The sequence below is a fragment of the Aphelocoma coerulescens genome, chromosome 2, assembly GCF_041296385.1.
Source record: "Aphelocoma coerulescens isolate FSJ_1873_10779 chromosome 2, UR_Acoe_1.0, whole genome shotgun sequence".
Classification (NCBI taxonomy): domain Eukaryota; kingdom Metazoa; phylum Chordata; class Aves; order Passeriformes; family Corvidae; genus Aphelocoma; species Aphelocoma coerulescens.
In genome coordinates this window covers 50,695,983-50,708,771 of record NC_091015.1, presented here as the reverse complement: position 1 = coordinate 50,708,771, position 12,789 = coordinate 50,695,983, and the positions used below count along the sequence as shown (strand labels likewise).

The following is a 12,789-nucleotide window of genomic DNA, read 5'->3' as shown; positions in this document are numbered from 1 at the left end:
TATCTTTCATTCTCTCCCATCCAAATTTCCCTCTATACATGACAATGCACCTCAATTCCCTCTTTTAATGTTTCCTAACTATCTTGCCCACTCTCTTGCATCATGTACTGAAATTAGCTAACCGAAAACTATCACTATTCAGGGGAAAAAGGTCACAGGACAGGATTCAGCATGGTGCTACACCTGCACAAACACTGTAGGCAGCAGCTCTAGTTCACCAGTTTCCTGCTGGTAATTGGTAATACCCGAAAGTGCTTTTCTTTTTCATCCATTGTACTTGATGGAGGACTGATGAACCTTTGTACTGCTTTAATGTCCCTCCTCCTGAATCTGAAAAGAGGAGGACCCTGAGAACTATTCATAGAATTGATAAAACCTGTTTGATTTCCACTATCTTAAAACTTACCCAAATTTAAATGCAAGCAATTGTACCGAAACTGTGTCTACAGATTGGGAGCAAGGGACAGCACTGACTCTCACACAGTTTCATCACAGCCTTTTTTAAAAAAAAATATAATAAGAGCTAATGCTTTTTATATTTGAACGCAAAAAAGTCAGAGTTTCCAGCTTGTGACACCAGCCAAGATAGTAAATGGAATTTTCCATCCCTATGGGAGCCAGTCAGGATAACTGTGCCCTGGAGAAATGCCACTGACTGCAGCTGACAACATTTCCAAATGTTACACCTCAATACAGTGAAGCAACACCCACATATTATTAAATACATATTTTTGGATGGAGTAAAATAATTTTTTAACAGCTTCCCAAAACAGAAAGATGAGCAAAGCACAGGCCAAGGTTACAATTGCAGCTCATGCAAGACTGGCTCAGCTAATTTAAGCAGCAATGTTGACTGTTGCTGTAATCGAGATTTCCTTCTTCCAGGGCAGTGTTGGAAATGTGAGCTGTAACAGAAAAACCCCTACTAGGAAAAGAAGATAAAAGTTCATTTGAAACTTCATTAAAGACAGATGAAATCAGCTGCCTGCAAGTGCATGGTTCTGTGAAGCAGTCAGTCTTTGGTTGCACAATCATCTCTCAGCCCCTGCGTCTGGGCAGATTTCCTTCTTGTCTGGCTGCTTTGCTAAAATAAGGAGGCTGCCTGGCCTCTGATAAGTCACTTCTTGTGTGCACCACCATCCACAGGCTATTTATTGAAGATAAAAATGGTGGGAGGGTGAGAAAAGGCAAAATAATCTCATTCAGACCCTCTACAACACAGATAAGAGAACAATCCTAAGTACAAGCAAGTGGTGTTCTATATCTATTAATAAAAAGCTATCTATCTGCTCAGGCACAGGCCTCAGTGGTAGAAAAGGGTGTGGGGTAATCCCAGAACCAGCATATGAAAGACATTATTAAAGAGCCCTTGCTGCAGGGTGTTAGCCATGATCATTAAAAAGGCAATTCTTCGTAATGACTAGCTGCAATTAAGTCCTGCCTACCACTGATCACAGTGCATGCAGGACTTCAATCCCGCCCCTGCCAGCTGAACTAGTTCCCTGCCTCAATCCCACAGCTGCCTGCACACACTGAAAGCACCATACAATCCTGCATGTTATTTACTGAAAGCTGAGGACTTCATAGCTACATGGCAAACAATATGCTATATTCTCATCAGGCAGTGAATTAGTGAAAAAAAGAAAAGCTTGTTACCCACAACAACCTCTTAATTTTATTTCTTCTTCTCTTCAATTTGTTTCAAAATCAACTTAAATTTAAAACATTCCAACTGTAAAAGCCCTATCAGTAAGGTTTTTCAATCTATATAAAAGCTGCACACACAATACTCAAACTATTGCAGCAACTGAGTAGCATTGCACAAGTGCCATAATGCAAGTTACAAACAATTCCCCAAACACATAAAACCCACTGCAAAACACTATTAATGTCACAGCTGACTGCTAGCATGGCAGCAAAGGATAGGAACAGAATTTTTAATACAGCAAATGCCCTAGCAAGGTTCCAACTCTGGGAAACACAGCTGCTTTCCCTCTAAGTTTCGAAGAGGTGCCACCTGCAACAACTGAAAATACTACTGTGGACAAAGCCAGGAGAACCCTGTATCTCATAGCTTGTTCATTCATTAACAAGGAATTAATTCTCCATGCAGGCAACAGCCCCCACATAACAGCTAGCTGGCCACCCACTCCAGTGGTCTCTCCCACCAAGCAATAACCCTGAATTATGGATGAGTCTGCTCTTTCAGGTAAGAGCAGAGACACATACATTTTATACCTGTGTTATTTTCCTGTAGATGCAAAGATACAATTACTCAGCCTATGCCCTCTGCCCTCCTCCCAGTTGTGGTGCTTGTTGGGAACCTGTGTCCCCCACAAACAAGCCCATTTAGAAAAATACTACCTTATTGCTGCAAAAAACCATATATGCACGTGGCTCCTGCTGTAGTTCACGCCACGGTAGAAGATCATCTGTCTTGCATGGTAGGGAGAATCTCTAAATCACATCCCAAAAGATTACAGGAAGTAAAAAAACATTGTAAGAGACTTGAATCTCCAGAGTTCCCCAGAAAAACTGGAGTATCTGGTGATAGCAACCAAAAATGAGGGGAATTAGTATAACTAAATCTCTCCAGATCCGAAAATTGCACAGCAAGCTGTGACTGTTACTTCTCTCTTCTGCAAGTCAAGCACTTCCAACACCTAGATCATCCTGGAGAGCCATGTCAACTGTTCTCTCCATTGGTAAACCCGAAAGTCAGACAGAATGACAGGAGAAGACAGTCCACAGTGTGAGTAGGTTTGTGTCAATGGAGAATGACTGCCTCAAACACACAAGGTGCTTCTGAGGCAAGAGAAAGAAAAACCCCAGGAGGAGAAAAGAACTGTAGGCCAACAAAAGTGGGTTTGGTAGAACCTAAAAATTAAGAGTTTTGAGGCTTCTTAAGGAACGGCAGAAGAGTGGCTCTCGATGGCAGAATGGAATCCAGGAATTATGCACAGGAAAATAGAAGCTCATGGAGGTTCAGAGACACCTCAGGCATGTAGACATTTCTGGAGAACTTTGCACTTTGAGGCTGTTGCTGCAAAAGCAGCACAGAGCTCATCGACCCTGGCTTTGGAGAGGGAGTCCTCCTGTGGACAGGAGATTGCCCACCTCAGCTGCCATACTTCCTTTTAGTTGGCTGGGAAGATGAACGGCTTGCAGGAACCAGGCATCTCTGAGACGAACCATTCTCAGATATATTGTTTGGCTTGTTTGTATCATTTGCCCTTTAAAAAGTCAGTGCAGTCCCATATTGCCAGTGATAACCAATATAGAAAGAGCTTAATCCATACTTGAGAGCCACAGAACTCTTGTAGATAAATTTCATGGCTGTCTAAAAATGGATCCACCAACTGTGCATGGCAATAGTGCCTACAGAGAAGGAGCCCATGTTGGCTGACCAGCCAAGCCTGGTTCAGACTGGGTGGTTGCTAAAAGCCCAGGGTACATTGTGTATATTTACAGGCTGCAAAGTTTCCACCATGATCTGGATATCCAATACATATCTAGCAGCACAGAGCCAGTTAAAACTAAGATAGGAATTTATAACACAAAAACCAGTGCCCCATGGCAACAATCATTCTAGTTACCCTATCAAATTAGATGCATGAGAAAATAAAAAGCAATCTCATCTTCCTGGAAGTTGTTGCTGAGATCAGGGATACCATGTGAACTGCTCAGTAATGTCTCATCTCTCCGCCTGCCAACCCTCAGTGAACAATCTGCTCATCGCTCGCTCTTACAGATGCTGCTCACAGCACAACCCCTTCTCACTGTCTGAGGCATTTAGTGCTTGACTGATTTGGATCTTCAGTTGACACCTGCCATATCTCTCTCTGCCTCAGAGAACACCACACTGACATCTGGCAGTCACATAGCAGTTAAAAAGTTCGTATCTATCATCTGCAGCAAGGGCTTTGCTAAGCCATGGCAACGGAGCCTTGAGTAAGGTCTCCTCGAATAAGATGAGGACTCGTTTACATCACCAAAGTCCACATTGTTAGGTGTGCTGGCATATGATGACTTTCATCAGGAAAACACAGGTGAGAGTTCCTGAAAACACCATGACAATCCCCAGATGAACTGGCATCATCACAACCTGGCTGCTGGATCAGGGTGGGTCTGTGCACACCAGGGAACAACCTTTCCTAAATGCGAACACTTGATGCTTGGCAAGGTGCCAGAGAAGTGAAGGGCAGTGAAAGAGGGAGAAAAATGAGAATAGATGAGATTCCCCTGTGTCACTGTTGCAGCTGACAGCTTTCAGTGAGCACCTGGAGACTGGCAGGCCTCTCCAACAGGCTGGGACAGCTCTCCTGTGTCTGCTGGGAAGTTGTATACTCAAGCAATTGCCAAAAGGCTCAACAAGCCAGCAGGTGAGAAGCAGCAAGTGGGGACTGTGTTTTTCCCAAAGAAAGAAAAGAGCTCTTGCAGAGCATGATTACAGACTCGAGGAAAATAGGCCAAGTCTCTCTGCAGTTCTGCAGCTGCTGCTGGTCATCTCACGTTAACAGCATACTTCTTGCCCAGCAGTCAGCACTTGTTTCTTGAACTCACTTGTGATACTTCTAAAAAAACAACACAACAAACTGCCAAAAATAATAAGAAAAAAATTATAAGAAAATTCCCCCTGAAGCAGCTTCTCAATTTTGTCATCATCACACTTCCATTTTCCTTCAGGGAAGCTGTGAGCAGAAGAGAAAGCCGTAAGCACTGCAGCTGCTGCTATTGTTGCAGGAAGAGCAGCCAAGTTTGTTTTGGCTTTAAAAGCTGCAGACACCTAGCCTTGACCAGTCAGGCACATCTGCCCTTGCCATTACATTCATCAAATGACCATCATCACAGTGCAGGGTGTTCTTTCAGCCACGATGACCCCTTAAGAATCTCAGTTACACAAAGAAAAGGAAGCTCACAGGTGGGTGAAAGGAAATCACAGCAATTTCAGAGTCTGAACCCTGCATACAGAAAGTAGCAATTTCTGGCTGCTGTATACTTTACATATCACCACAAAATAGGAGGACAAGGCCACAGCACATATGACGTGACAATAGCACAAAGGGACAGCTGAGCCACAGGACTGAGTGAACACCTCAGAGGGACTCCCCAGGGAGAGGAGTGGAGGAAACACTTACTCATAGAAGGAAATACTGTCTGGCTTTGGGGGACAATACCCCAGTAACGCCGAGCAGGTACCAGAGCCCCAGGGTCAGGTGTGCTTCTCTCACTGATGGCTTCTACTGGATCACTGTGAGACACAGTGAGAACAAATTGTTCCAGCACCTATAGTCCTGGAACCCAGTGAAGGGTGCTTGGCACGATGCTCTTTATCATTTATAGGCTTGGAGCAGATGGAGACTGAACTTGTAAACAAGGGATCCGCTGGTTTCTGTCACTCTGTGGCAGGAGAGAAGGATGTTCAAAGGGACACCATCTCCAAACAAAAGGAGGACAGGGGACACTCTGATGCTCCTGCACATCTTAAAAGAAAGTCGCAGAGCAGTAAGAATCCATGTTTTTCACTACATCTTATTATCCACAAGACACCATGTGCACCTGATTAAGATTTTTAAATGGTGCTTTAAAATTTAACTTCCCATAAAACAAATCTGCCAGGAAACCACTGCCAATACTTTACTCTGCTCTTTCAGGCATACTAAAGATGTCTCAGGTGATGCGGTAAATTTCTATGCTTCATTTCCCTTTTTTTTGTTATTTCAGAGAATGTATTTGCTAACCCCTGTTCAATCACCTCTACAGAAAGAATCACCTCTACATGCACAGAGACTGCTAATGAATGTATTGCAACGAATCCTAATGGATGCACCAAATAAGCAATGAAAGATGGCTCCAACTTTGAGCTTTCAGAAAGCCTCTTTTAATAAATAACAAATAAAACATTCACTGACACATTCAGAGCAGAGATACCCTAGTGTTAAATAATGACTATAACTGCCTTTCTACAAAATGTACTAGAGTTGATTTTTTTAGCCTTTTAGAGCAGTTTCAACATCAGAAAAATTGCAAGTTTCTTTTCTTTCCTGAAAGAGGGAGATAGAAATTAAAGGAGATGCTGCAAAACCTTCCCCTGCCCAAGAGAAAAAGGACTACATTTTCAGCTTGTGGTTTGCAACACATGGAACCACTTCAAGCTTATGTACTTCCTGCCTTTCTGTGCCAGACACTTGTTCTTGCCCACAGTAGCCTCTATGGCTGCACTGTTCCCTAAAAACACTTACAGACAAAGAAAACCAGAGAACTGAAGTAAAGCTCCATTAGTTCCCACGTACTGTGTAACCTGGTGGACATCTGCGTCACTGCAGCTGAGAACAGCTGCATGGAGACAGGACAGAAGGGGAGAATTCCTTAAACTGGTGTTGCTTGTGAAGTTTTGCCTCATCAAATAAAACTGTGTCAGCCCACCAGCAAGCGCTCCTTGGTTAACATGCAGAGAAAGCAGCGTTTGCTTCCAGCTCTTACGCAAACACCTGGACAGAAATTGTAAAATGGCCACCCAGAGCAGAGGCATGGAAAAAACACCACTGGCTGAGGTAGCCAGCGCTGGTGTTCTCAGAGGGGAAATAACAGGACCTCCCAGTCCTACTGGGCTTAATTACTGAGCTTGGACATTCCTTACTCGAGTGCTCCAGCTTACTTTGGAGCCATCTAAGACTTAGATAATTTTTTTCTCTCTCTCTCTTTGTTCAGCATGCGCAGCAAGGTCCTTTTACTGCAGTTTCCAGCAGAACAACAAAAATAATGAGCAGCTACAACATAAAGCTCTGACCTTGGCCTCAGAAAACGTGTCTCATTGCTTAGCCAGTAGTTTATCTTGCACATTCTTGGGGTGGTTTTCTTCAATCCACCAGAAAGCACAGTCTATACAGGACTCACACACAGGCTTACAATTTCAGCACCTCTACATATCACCAGAATGCTTCTCTTCTGACTGAGCAGCTTTATTACCATAGAGGCAAATTCATGTCACTGACACACTGCTGCAGAGAATTACATGTTTTACTTCAATCACCTCCATGGACAGAAAGACATTTCAGTCTCAAGATCAAGTTAAAAGATTGAGTAGCTCTCAAATAATTTCAAGCAGCACTTGCTTTTGTGAATTTCTTTTTCTTGCATCAATGATTTTGATTAGGAATTGTTTTCTTGCACTAACAGATTTTGCTTTCTTTTCATATTTTAACTTCTTCTGAATATAGTTCCCCAGTAAATTTGTCTGATATTATACAGCACATTCAGAAATGGAACTTGGCTCCAGCAACCGAACTACCAGCATTCTCTAGACTTCAGTGTTAGATGAATGAATATTCACTTGAATACTATTACACAACTATATGTTAGTATACAAATAACCCAGAGAGGCTTCAGCACACTTCAAAGTTACTCAGAATTACAGACTGTCTTGTTGGCCATTCACTTGTCAAGTATGTCATTGCATTTGTCAAGGCATACTTGGGAAATTGAATAGATACTCTACAGAAAAGCTTTAACTATTGCCTTAGCATTTTTAACAAGTTAAAATGATGTTGTTAAGTCAACTTTTATTGAGTTTATCCTTTTTTTACATTGCAATTGCTTGTAAATCTTTTCTTCAGCCTTGAGAAGGCAATTTTGATTTTTTTGCTTTCTCTCTTGTGAAACTGATGGCTCGCATTGAGCTGACAGAATCAGCACTGGTTTTCACTTAAAACACCCTGTATTCTGAGGCTGTGCTTACTCTGACAGCTACTGTAACAGTAACAGTGCTGTCATTGTGGGAACAATGGCCTTCAGTCTGAACTGCGACAAAGTTAGTTTGGCCCAGCCTGGGGGAGGTGAAAGAGAGGCAAAGAAGGCCATAGGCCACTCCACACCTCCCAGGAAAAAGGAGTAGTCCAAGAACAGTTTGAGAAGCCTGAGAGACCTACACAAGCATGTGCTGTGCCATGATGGCTCTCCTACATGTGAGCTCTCAACTCTTCTTTTCTCTCTTCAGTCTGTATCGGTCACATGCCTGCAAAGCTCTGCACCAGACACTTTGGACAGGTGATGCAATCACTCCTACCAAGTGCCTCAGAGAGGAGGACACCTATACAGGCTCCCCTGTCCAACATGGGCTGTGCTGAAAGCAGGACCTCATCCGATACAGCATCAGTCGCATCCTCCAGACTTCAGCTGTAAAAATATAAAAAGCACGTGAGGGCTCCAGGAGAAATTCAATGGCACTAGACTTGTTTCAATCTATCAACACTGGCACTTGAGCCTCCCTGATGGCAATACAAATGCACATTCATACCACTGACCCTAATGGCACAGGATGCCTCAAAAAACTCCCAAGAACCCATCTACCGAGAACTTGGCAAGCTAAGCAAGAGGTTCCTACAAAGGCTTACATTGAAACAAGCCAGCAGTAGCGCGGACACAAAGTAAATGTGCCTCAACCAAATCAGGATAGCTCATGCAAAATGCTCTAGAGTGCCATCTGTGTCAATTTTGGCAAGCTGGCTAAAATTCAAGTCATTCAAGTCAGTTTCTCTGGTCTAAGTGTATTGTGCACACTGATACGCACCCACTCACACGCTTGCTTAGTAACTGGTGCTACGGAACCAAGGTGGCCACAGTGGGATCCTGCATGTATCCCTAAGAGACGTTGGCAAAACAGCAAATACCAAAAGAAAGAGAAGGAAAGGAAAGAAAAAGCAAAAGCTGTATTAACAACATCAAGATAAACAAGCTGAAGTAAGATAGATGTTGAAATACTTTGTAATTTCCTGTCAAAATCAGAGTGTCAGTTCAGACTGGATTTTGAAAAGAACCCCAACTAAGGTTAGTAACAGTCACACATGGAAAAGCAGCTTTCAAATTGTCTTACTGCCATACAAAATACATGAGTCTGCATAACTATGTTTTTTCCTCCATTTTATTTTCAACATATTTATAGACCATTCCCTAGGCCATGAAGTCAATGCATAAAATACACCGTCTTTTCAAAGCTATAACCATTCTGCAAGGTTAAAGAAATTGTCTAGCCAAAAAAAGTAAAGGAATTTGTGTAGGCTTACAGGCAAGGAACACTTTTTTCTTCTTAATTTCATTCTATGCTAGTCACCACAGCACCCAGAATTTCAAGAGAAAGCACTGGTAACATCAAAAAATTAGCAACAATTCAGGCTGCACAATCTCCTCAGTATTCCTGAGTTTAAGCCCTTCTGTCTCACAGCAGAGCAGCTGCAACATTATCTTCTATTGCCTTCCTATGATTCCCATGGCATGTTGTTACTGTCCACTATTAGAATTACGTCATGCACATTTACATACAATTGTTGGGGTTTTTTAGCTTGCAAGCACAGCAAACAGCCCTTAACTTTACAGTAAGTGATGAAATGTTTCTTTCTTGCCCTCTATCACATCACATCACTCTACTTCTTGGTAAAGGGGACTGAGGAAGAAAGAGAGGACAAAGCTTGTAACGTTTCCTCTTCACAACCACAACTGCTCAGAGGCCCAGAACACCATTTAGTGTGATATATATCTAACCCAAATGACCTTATCTTTACCCTTTGCCAGCATAATGGTTCTCCTTCTCAGTAAGACTACAGCCACTAGCCACATCAACACTAGTGCAGAAACGTTTACAGATTCAGCATAAAGAAATCTTCACAAAAAGTTACTGCCAGCACTTCATACTAGGAGAACTGAATGCTAATACAAATGGGCCTGTGGATATAAATACTGTCTGAGAAGAGATAAAAGAGAATTGTAAAAATATTTAGCTCTCCCTATTTTATTTGGTGCAGGAGTAAATCTAGAACTAACATATTGTGGTTATTTCTACATGCTACAGCACAAACATTTGGTTTTCTTATGGAATTATTTGAGAAGATGCTATTGTGATATGTGATATTAGAAGTTCATTTGCCCAAAATTCTTTGAATACCTGAGGTAACTCCTACTCATGTTTACAGGCAAGCTGAAAAGCAGAAAAATATAAGAAGGTGAAGCTGAAAGAGTGCAAAGGAAAAATAATTTAGATTATTTTAACTTCTGTTAAAGTCACTGCAGAAAGCCACTTGCTTAAATTCGGATGAATTTTACATTGAACTGCATTGATAAAATACGACTTTATGCAAAGTATGTGAAGCATTACATAAAATTACATAGATTTACATGCAGCAGATGAAAATATGTAAAGCATGTAAAGAATGCATGCACTTAATACGTGCACCAGAAACTGACATTACGGCACAAATAACTATACTGTGGTAGCTTTAGGAGTCACACCCCAGAGCTGTAGAGACACTACAGCAGGATGGAGGGCAGAGAGGATTAGTTATTTCTAGTCCATAAAAGGAACTCTTCTTCCCACAGTGGTGAAGGCAAACAGACTTTCAGCTCATCAGCCGAGCACAAGTCTACTATTTTAGGGCTACAGGTTCAGTTGCAATGTAGACACATGCTCAAAAGAATGTCTCCTGAAAAGATTCTCCAGGTCTGGTCAATGGTTTGGGAACAACCCAAGCCAGACGAAGGCAACAGACACCTGTTTGTGTTCCTACTGCACAGAACTCACAGTGAGGGACAACTCCCAAGTCCCACGGGTGCAGGACAGATGCTCAGCAGGTGGAGGCACCCATGACCAGTCACAGTCAACTTCATCTCTTGCTACTGAGGGTCATTTCTAAGGGCACCTGCAGCTAATAATGAACTGGAAGGAACTGGGCAGCTTTTACAGAAAAATATGAGGATTTGATATTACTAGTCAGCAACTTAGAACATAATGAATCTTAACTTTGAATGCCAATTTAGAAATCTGGGTGACAATAACCTACACAACTTTTAAAAAATGACTGGACAAATACAGGCAGGGGGAAGAAGGCATTGGGAGCTTATAAAAATGAAGGCAACAACTCCAGGATAAAACGCTGCCAAGGCACAAGGTTTTGCAGGATGAAAATGTACATGTGGAGGTATCGGTCTTTCACTGTCTTTCCTGGGCATTATCACTGCCACTACTGTAATTAAGCTGACAAATCACCCCACAGATAATGATGTGCCATAAAAATGAGAAAGACCTTATCCATCTGTTAATCCTCTCCACATCTGCATGGAGCTGAATTTCATGCACTGAGTTAAGGCATCAGCTCAAATCCTGGCACCGACTGCTTTTGAACTTCAGCCCTACATCTCCCACATCCCTCCCTGTGTCACTGGGTCACTGCTGGAGGTCTCTGACAGACAGGGTACGGAGCCAGCTGCAGCTGGAGCCTCAGCTGTGGTGCCCACCTCTACCACATCGCTGTGGGCACTGGCACTTGGCCCCGTTTTCTCCTAAAAACTTACCCACACTACGGAATGAGGTGTTCCAGTGCAGCACGATGTGCCGTCGCATCACGGTGCTATCGCTGTTAATGGCAAAAAGTTAACACTGCTGCTTTGGGCTCACGCACGTCCGTCTGGTCAGAAGCGCTCATTGCTGCATTAGGAAGACGCAAAGGCAGCTTCCGACAGACGGCAACGCTCCGCTCTGCCAGAGGAACGCGGGCTTTTCGTCCTGCTGGGAGCTTCGAGAGCTGAGGGGCCAAACCCGCACGGAGCCGCGGCCCCCGCACTGCCCGACGGCGCTCTCCGGCCGCGTCGCCACAAGACCCGTCCGGCAGGGATGAGAACGATTCCCGCGGGCTCCGAGGGCCCCAGCAGGAGCCCCGGCAGCGCCCCCCACCCCGCTCGCCCCTTACCATTTGGGCCACCTTCAGCATGCCGGCGCAGGAGCGGAAATAGCCGCCGTCCATGAGCTCCGCGTCCGAGCCCGCCGAGGAAGAGGCGACGGTGACGGGCGGCGGGGCCGCGGGGCCCCCGCTGCTCACCCCGGTGCGGATCACTCGCGCCCCGTGCGACATGGCTGCGTCCGCGCTGCCCTCGCCGCTGTCCGGCCCGGCACGGGGAACGGGACGGGACGGGATGGGATGGGATCGACGGGACGGGACGGGGCGGGGCGGGCGGCGGCGCCCCGGGTCTGGCAGGGCCGGGCGGAGCGCGGCGCTTCCCCGCCCGCCCAGGCTCCCGCCCGGCCCCGGCGGACGCGGGGCGGGGGAGGCCGAGGGGGAGCCGCGGGGGTTTCCCTGCCGCGGGGGAGACGCTGCCGCACCCAGCCGGGCAGCGGGGTCCGGGACAGCCGGGAGAGGGAGCCGCGCAGGGACACTCCCCCCGCGCCGTGCCGGAGCGGCAGCCGCAGCGGGACGCCCGCCCGGCCGCCCGCCCTGTGCAGCTGGGTTACATGGAAACGGAGGCCGAAGGGAGGCTTTCCGAGCGGGGAGCGGGACGCCCTGCCGGGAGGGAGCTCCACACGAGCCGGCCGCCGCAGCGGGGAGCAGCCTGGCATGGACAGTGACAAACCCCGCAGCGCGTCGAAGTTTGTCGGTGGTGCGCTGGGAGGGGACCTACTCCGGTGCTGGGATGTGGAGGTACAGCTGCAAACAGCGTCTTCCCACACGGCACTTATTCTTGCCAAAGCCCGCCCCCCGCCCCCCGAACCTTCTGATTCTCGATCTCATAGAAGATAAAAACCATTTGCATTAAATGAGCAGCAACAGGTAAAACTGTAATGACTATCCAGATGTCTCAGGCCCAGTGTTTGAATTAAATCATGCCGTGATACTACCAAAACGCAGCAAAGGAGGCTATGTATTTCCTCAAGTTTAAAAATAACTTGTTCTGCTTTTTGACAAGTGAGGTAATAGCGGGCCTCTGAGCTGGGCATGTGCCACTTTTGTACTCACTGGAGTAGTAACC

The 12,789-nt window shown here is 45.3% G+C and overlaps 1 protein-coding gene across 2 annotated transcripts in view; it reads right to left on the bottom strand.

Moving 5' to 3' along the window:
* CMTM7 (CKLF like MARVEL transmembrane domain containing 7) overlaps window positions 1–12,070 on the bottom strand; it is a 28,176-nt gene extending 16,106 nt beyond the window's left edge. Inside the window, exon 1 of one of the 2 annotated variants that reach the window (XM_069007385.1) lies at window positions 11,736–12,070. In XM_069007385.1, the coding sequence (XP_068863486.1) occupies window positions 11,736–11,897 (162 nt within the window). In that variant the 5' untranslated portion in view covers window positions 11,898–12,070. The remainder of the gene's footprint in view (window positions 1–11,735) is intronic. The other variant, XM_069007386.1, reaches the window with a different exon arrangement.
* Window positions 12,071–12,789: the final 719 nt, after the last annotated feature.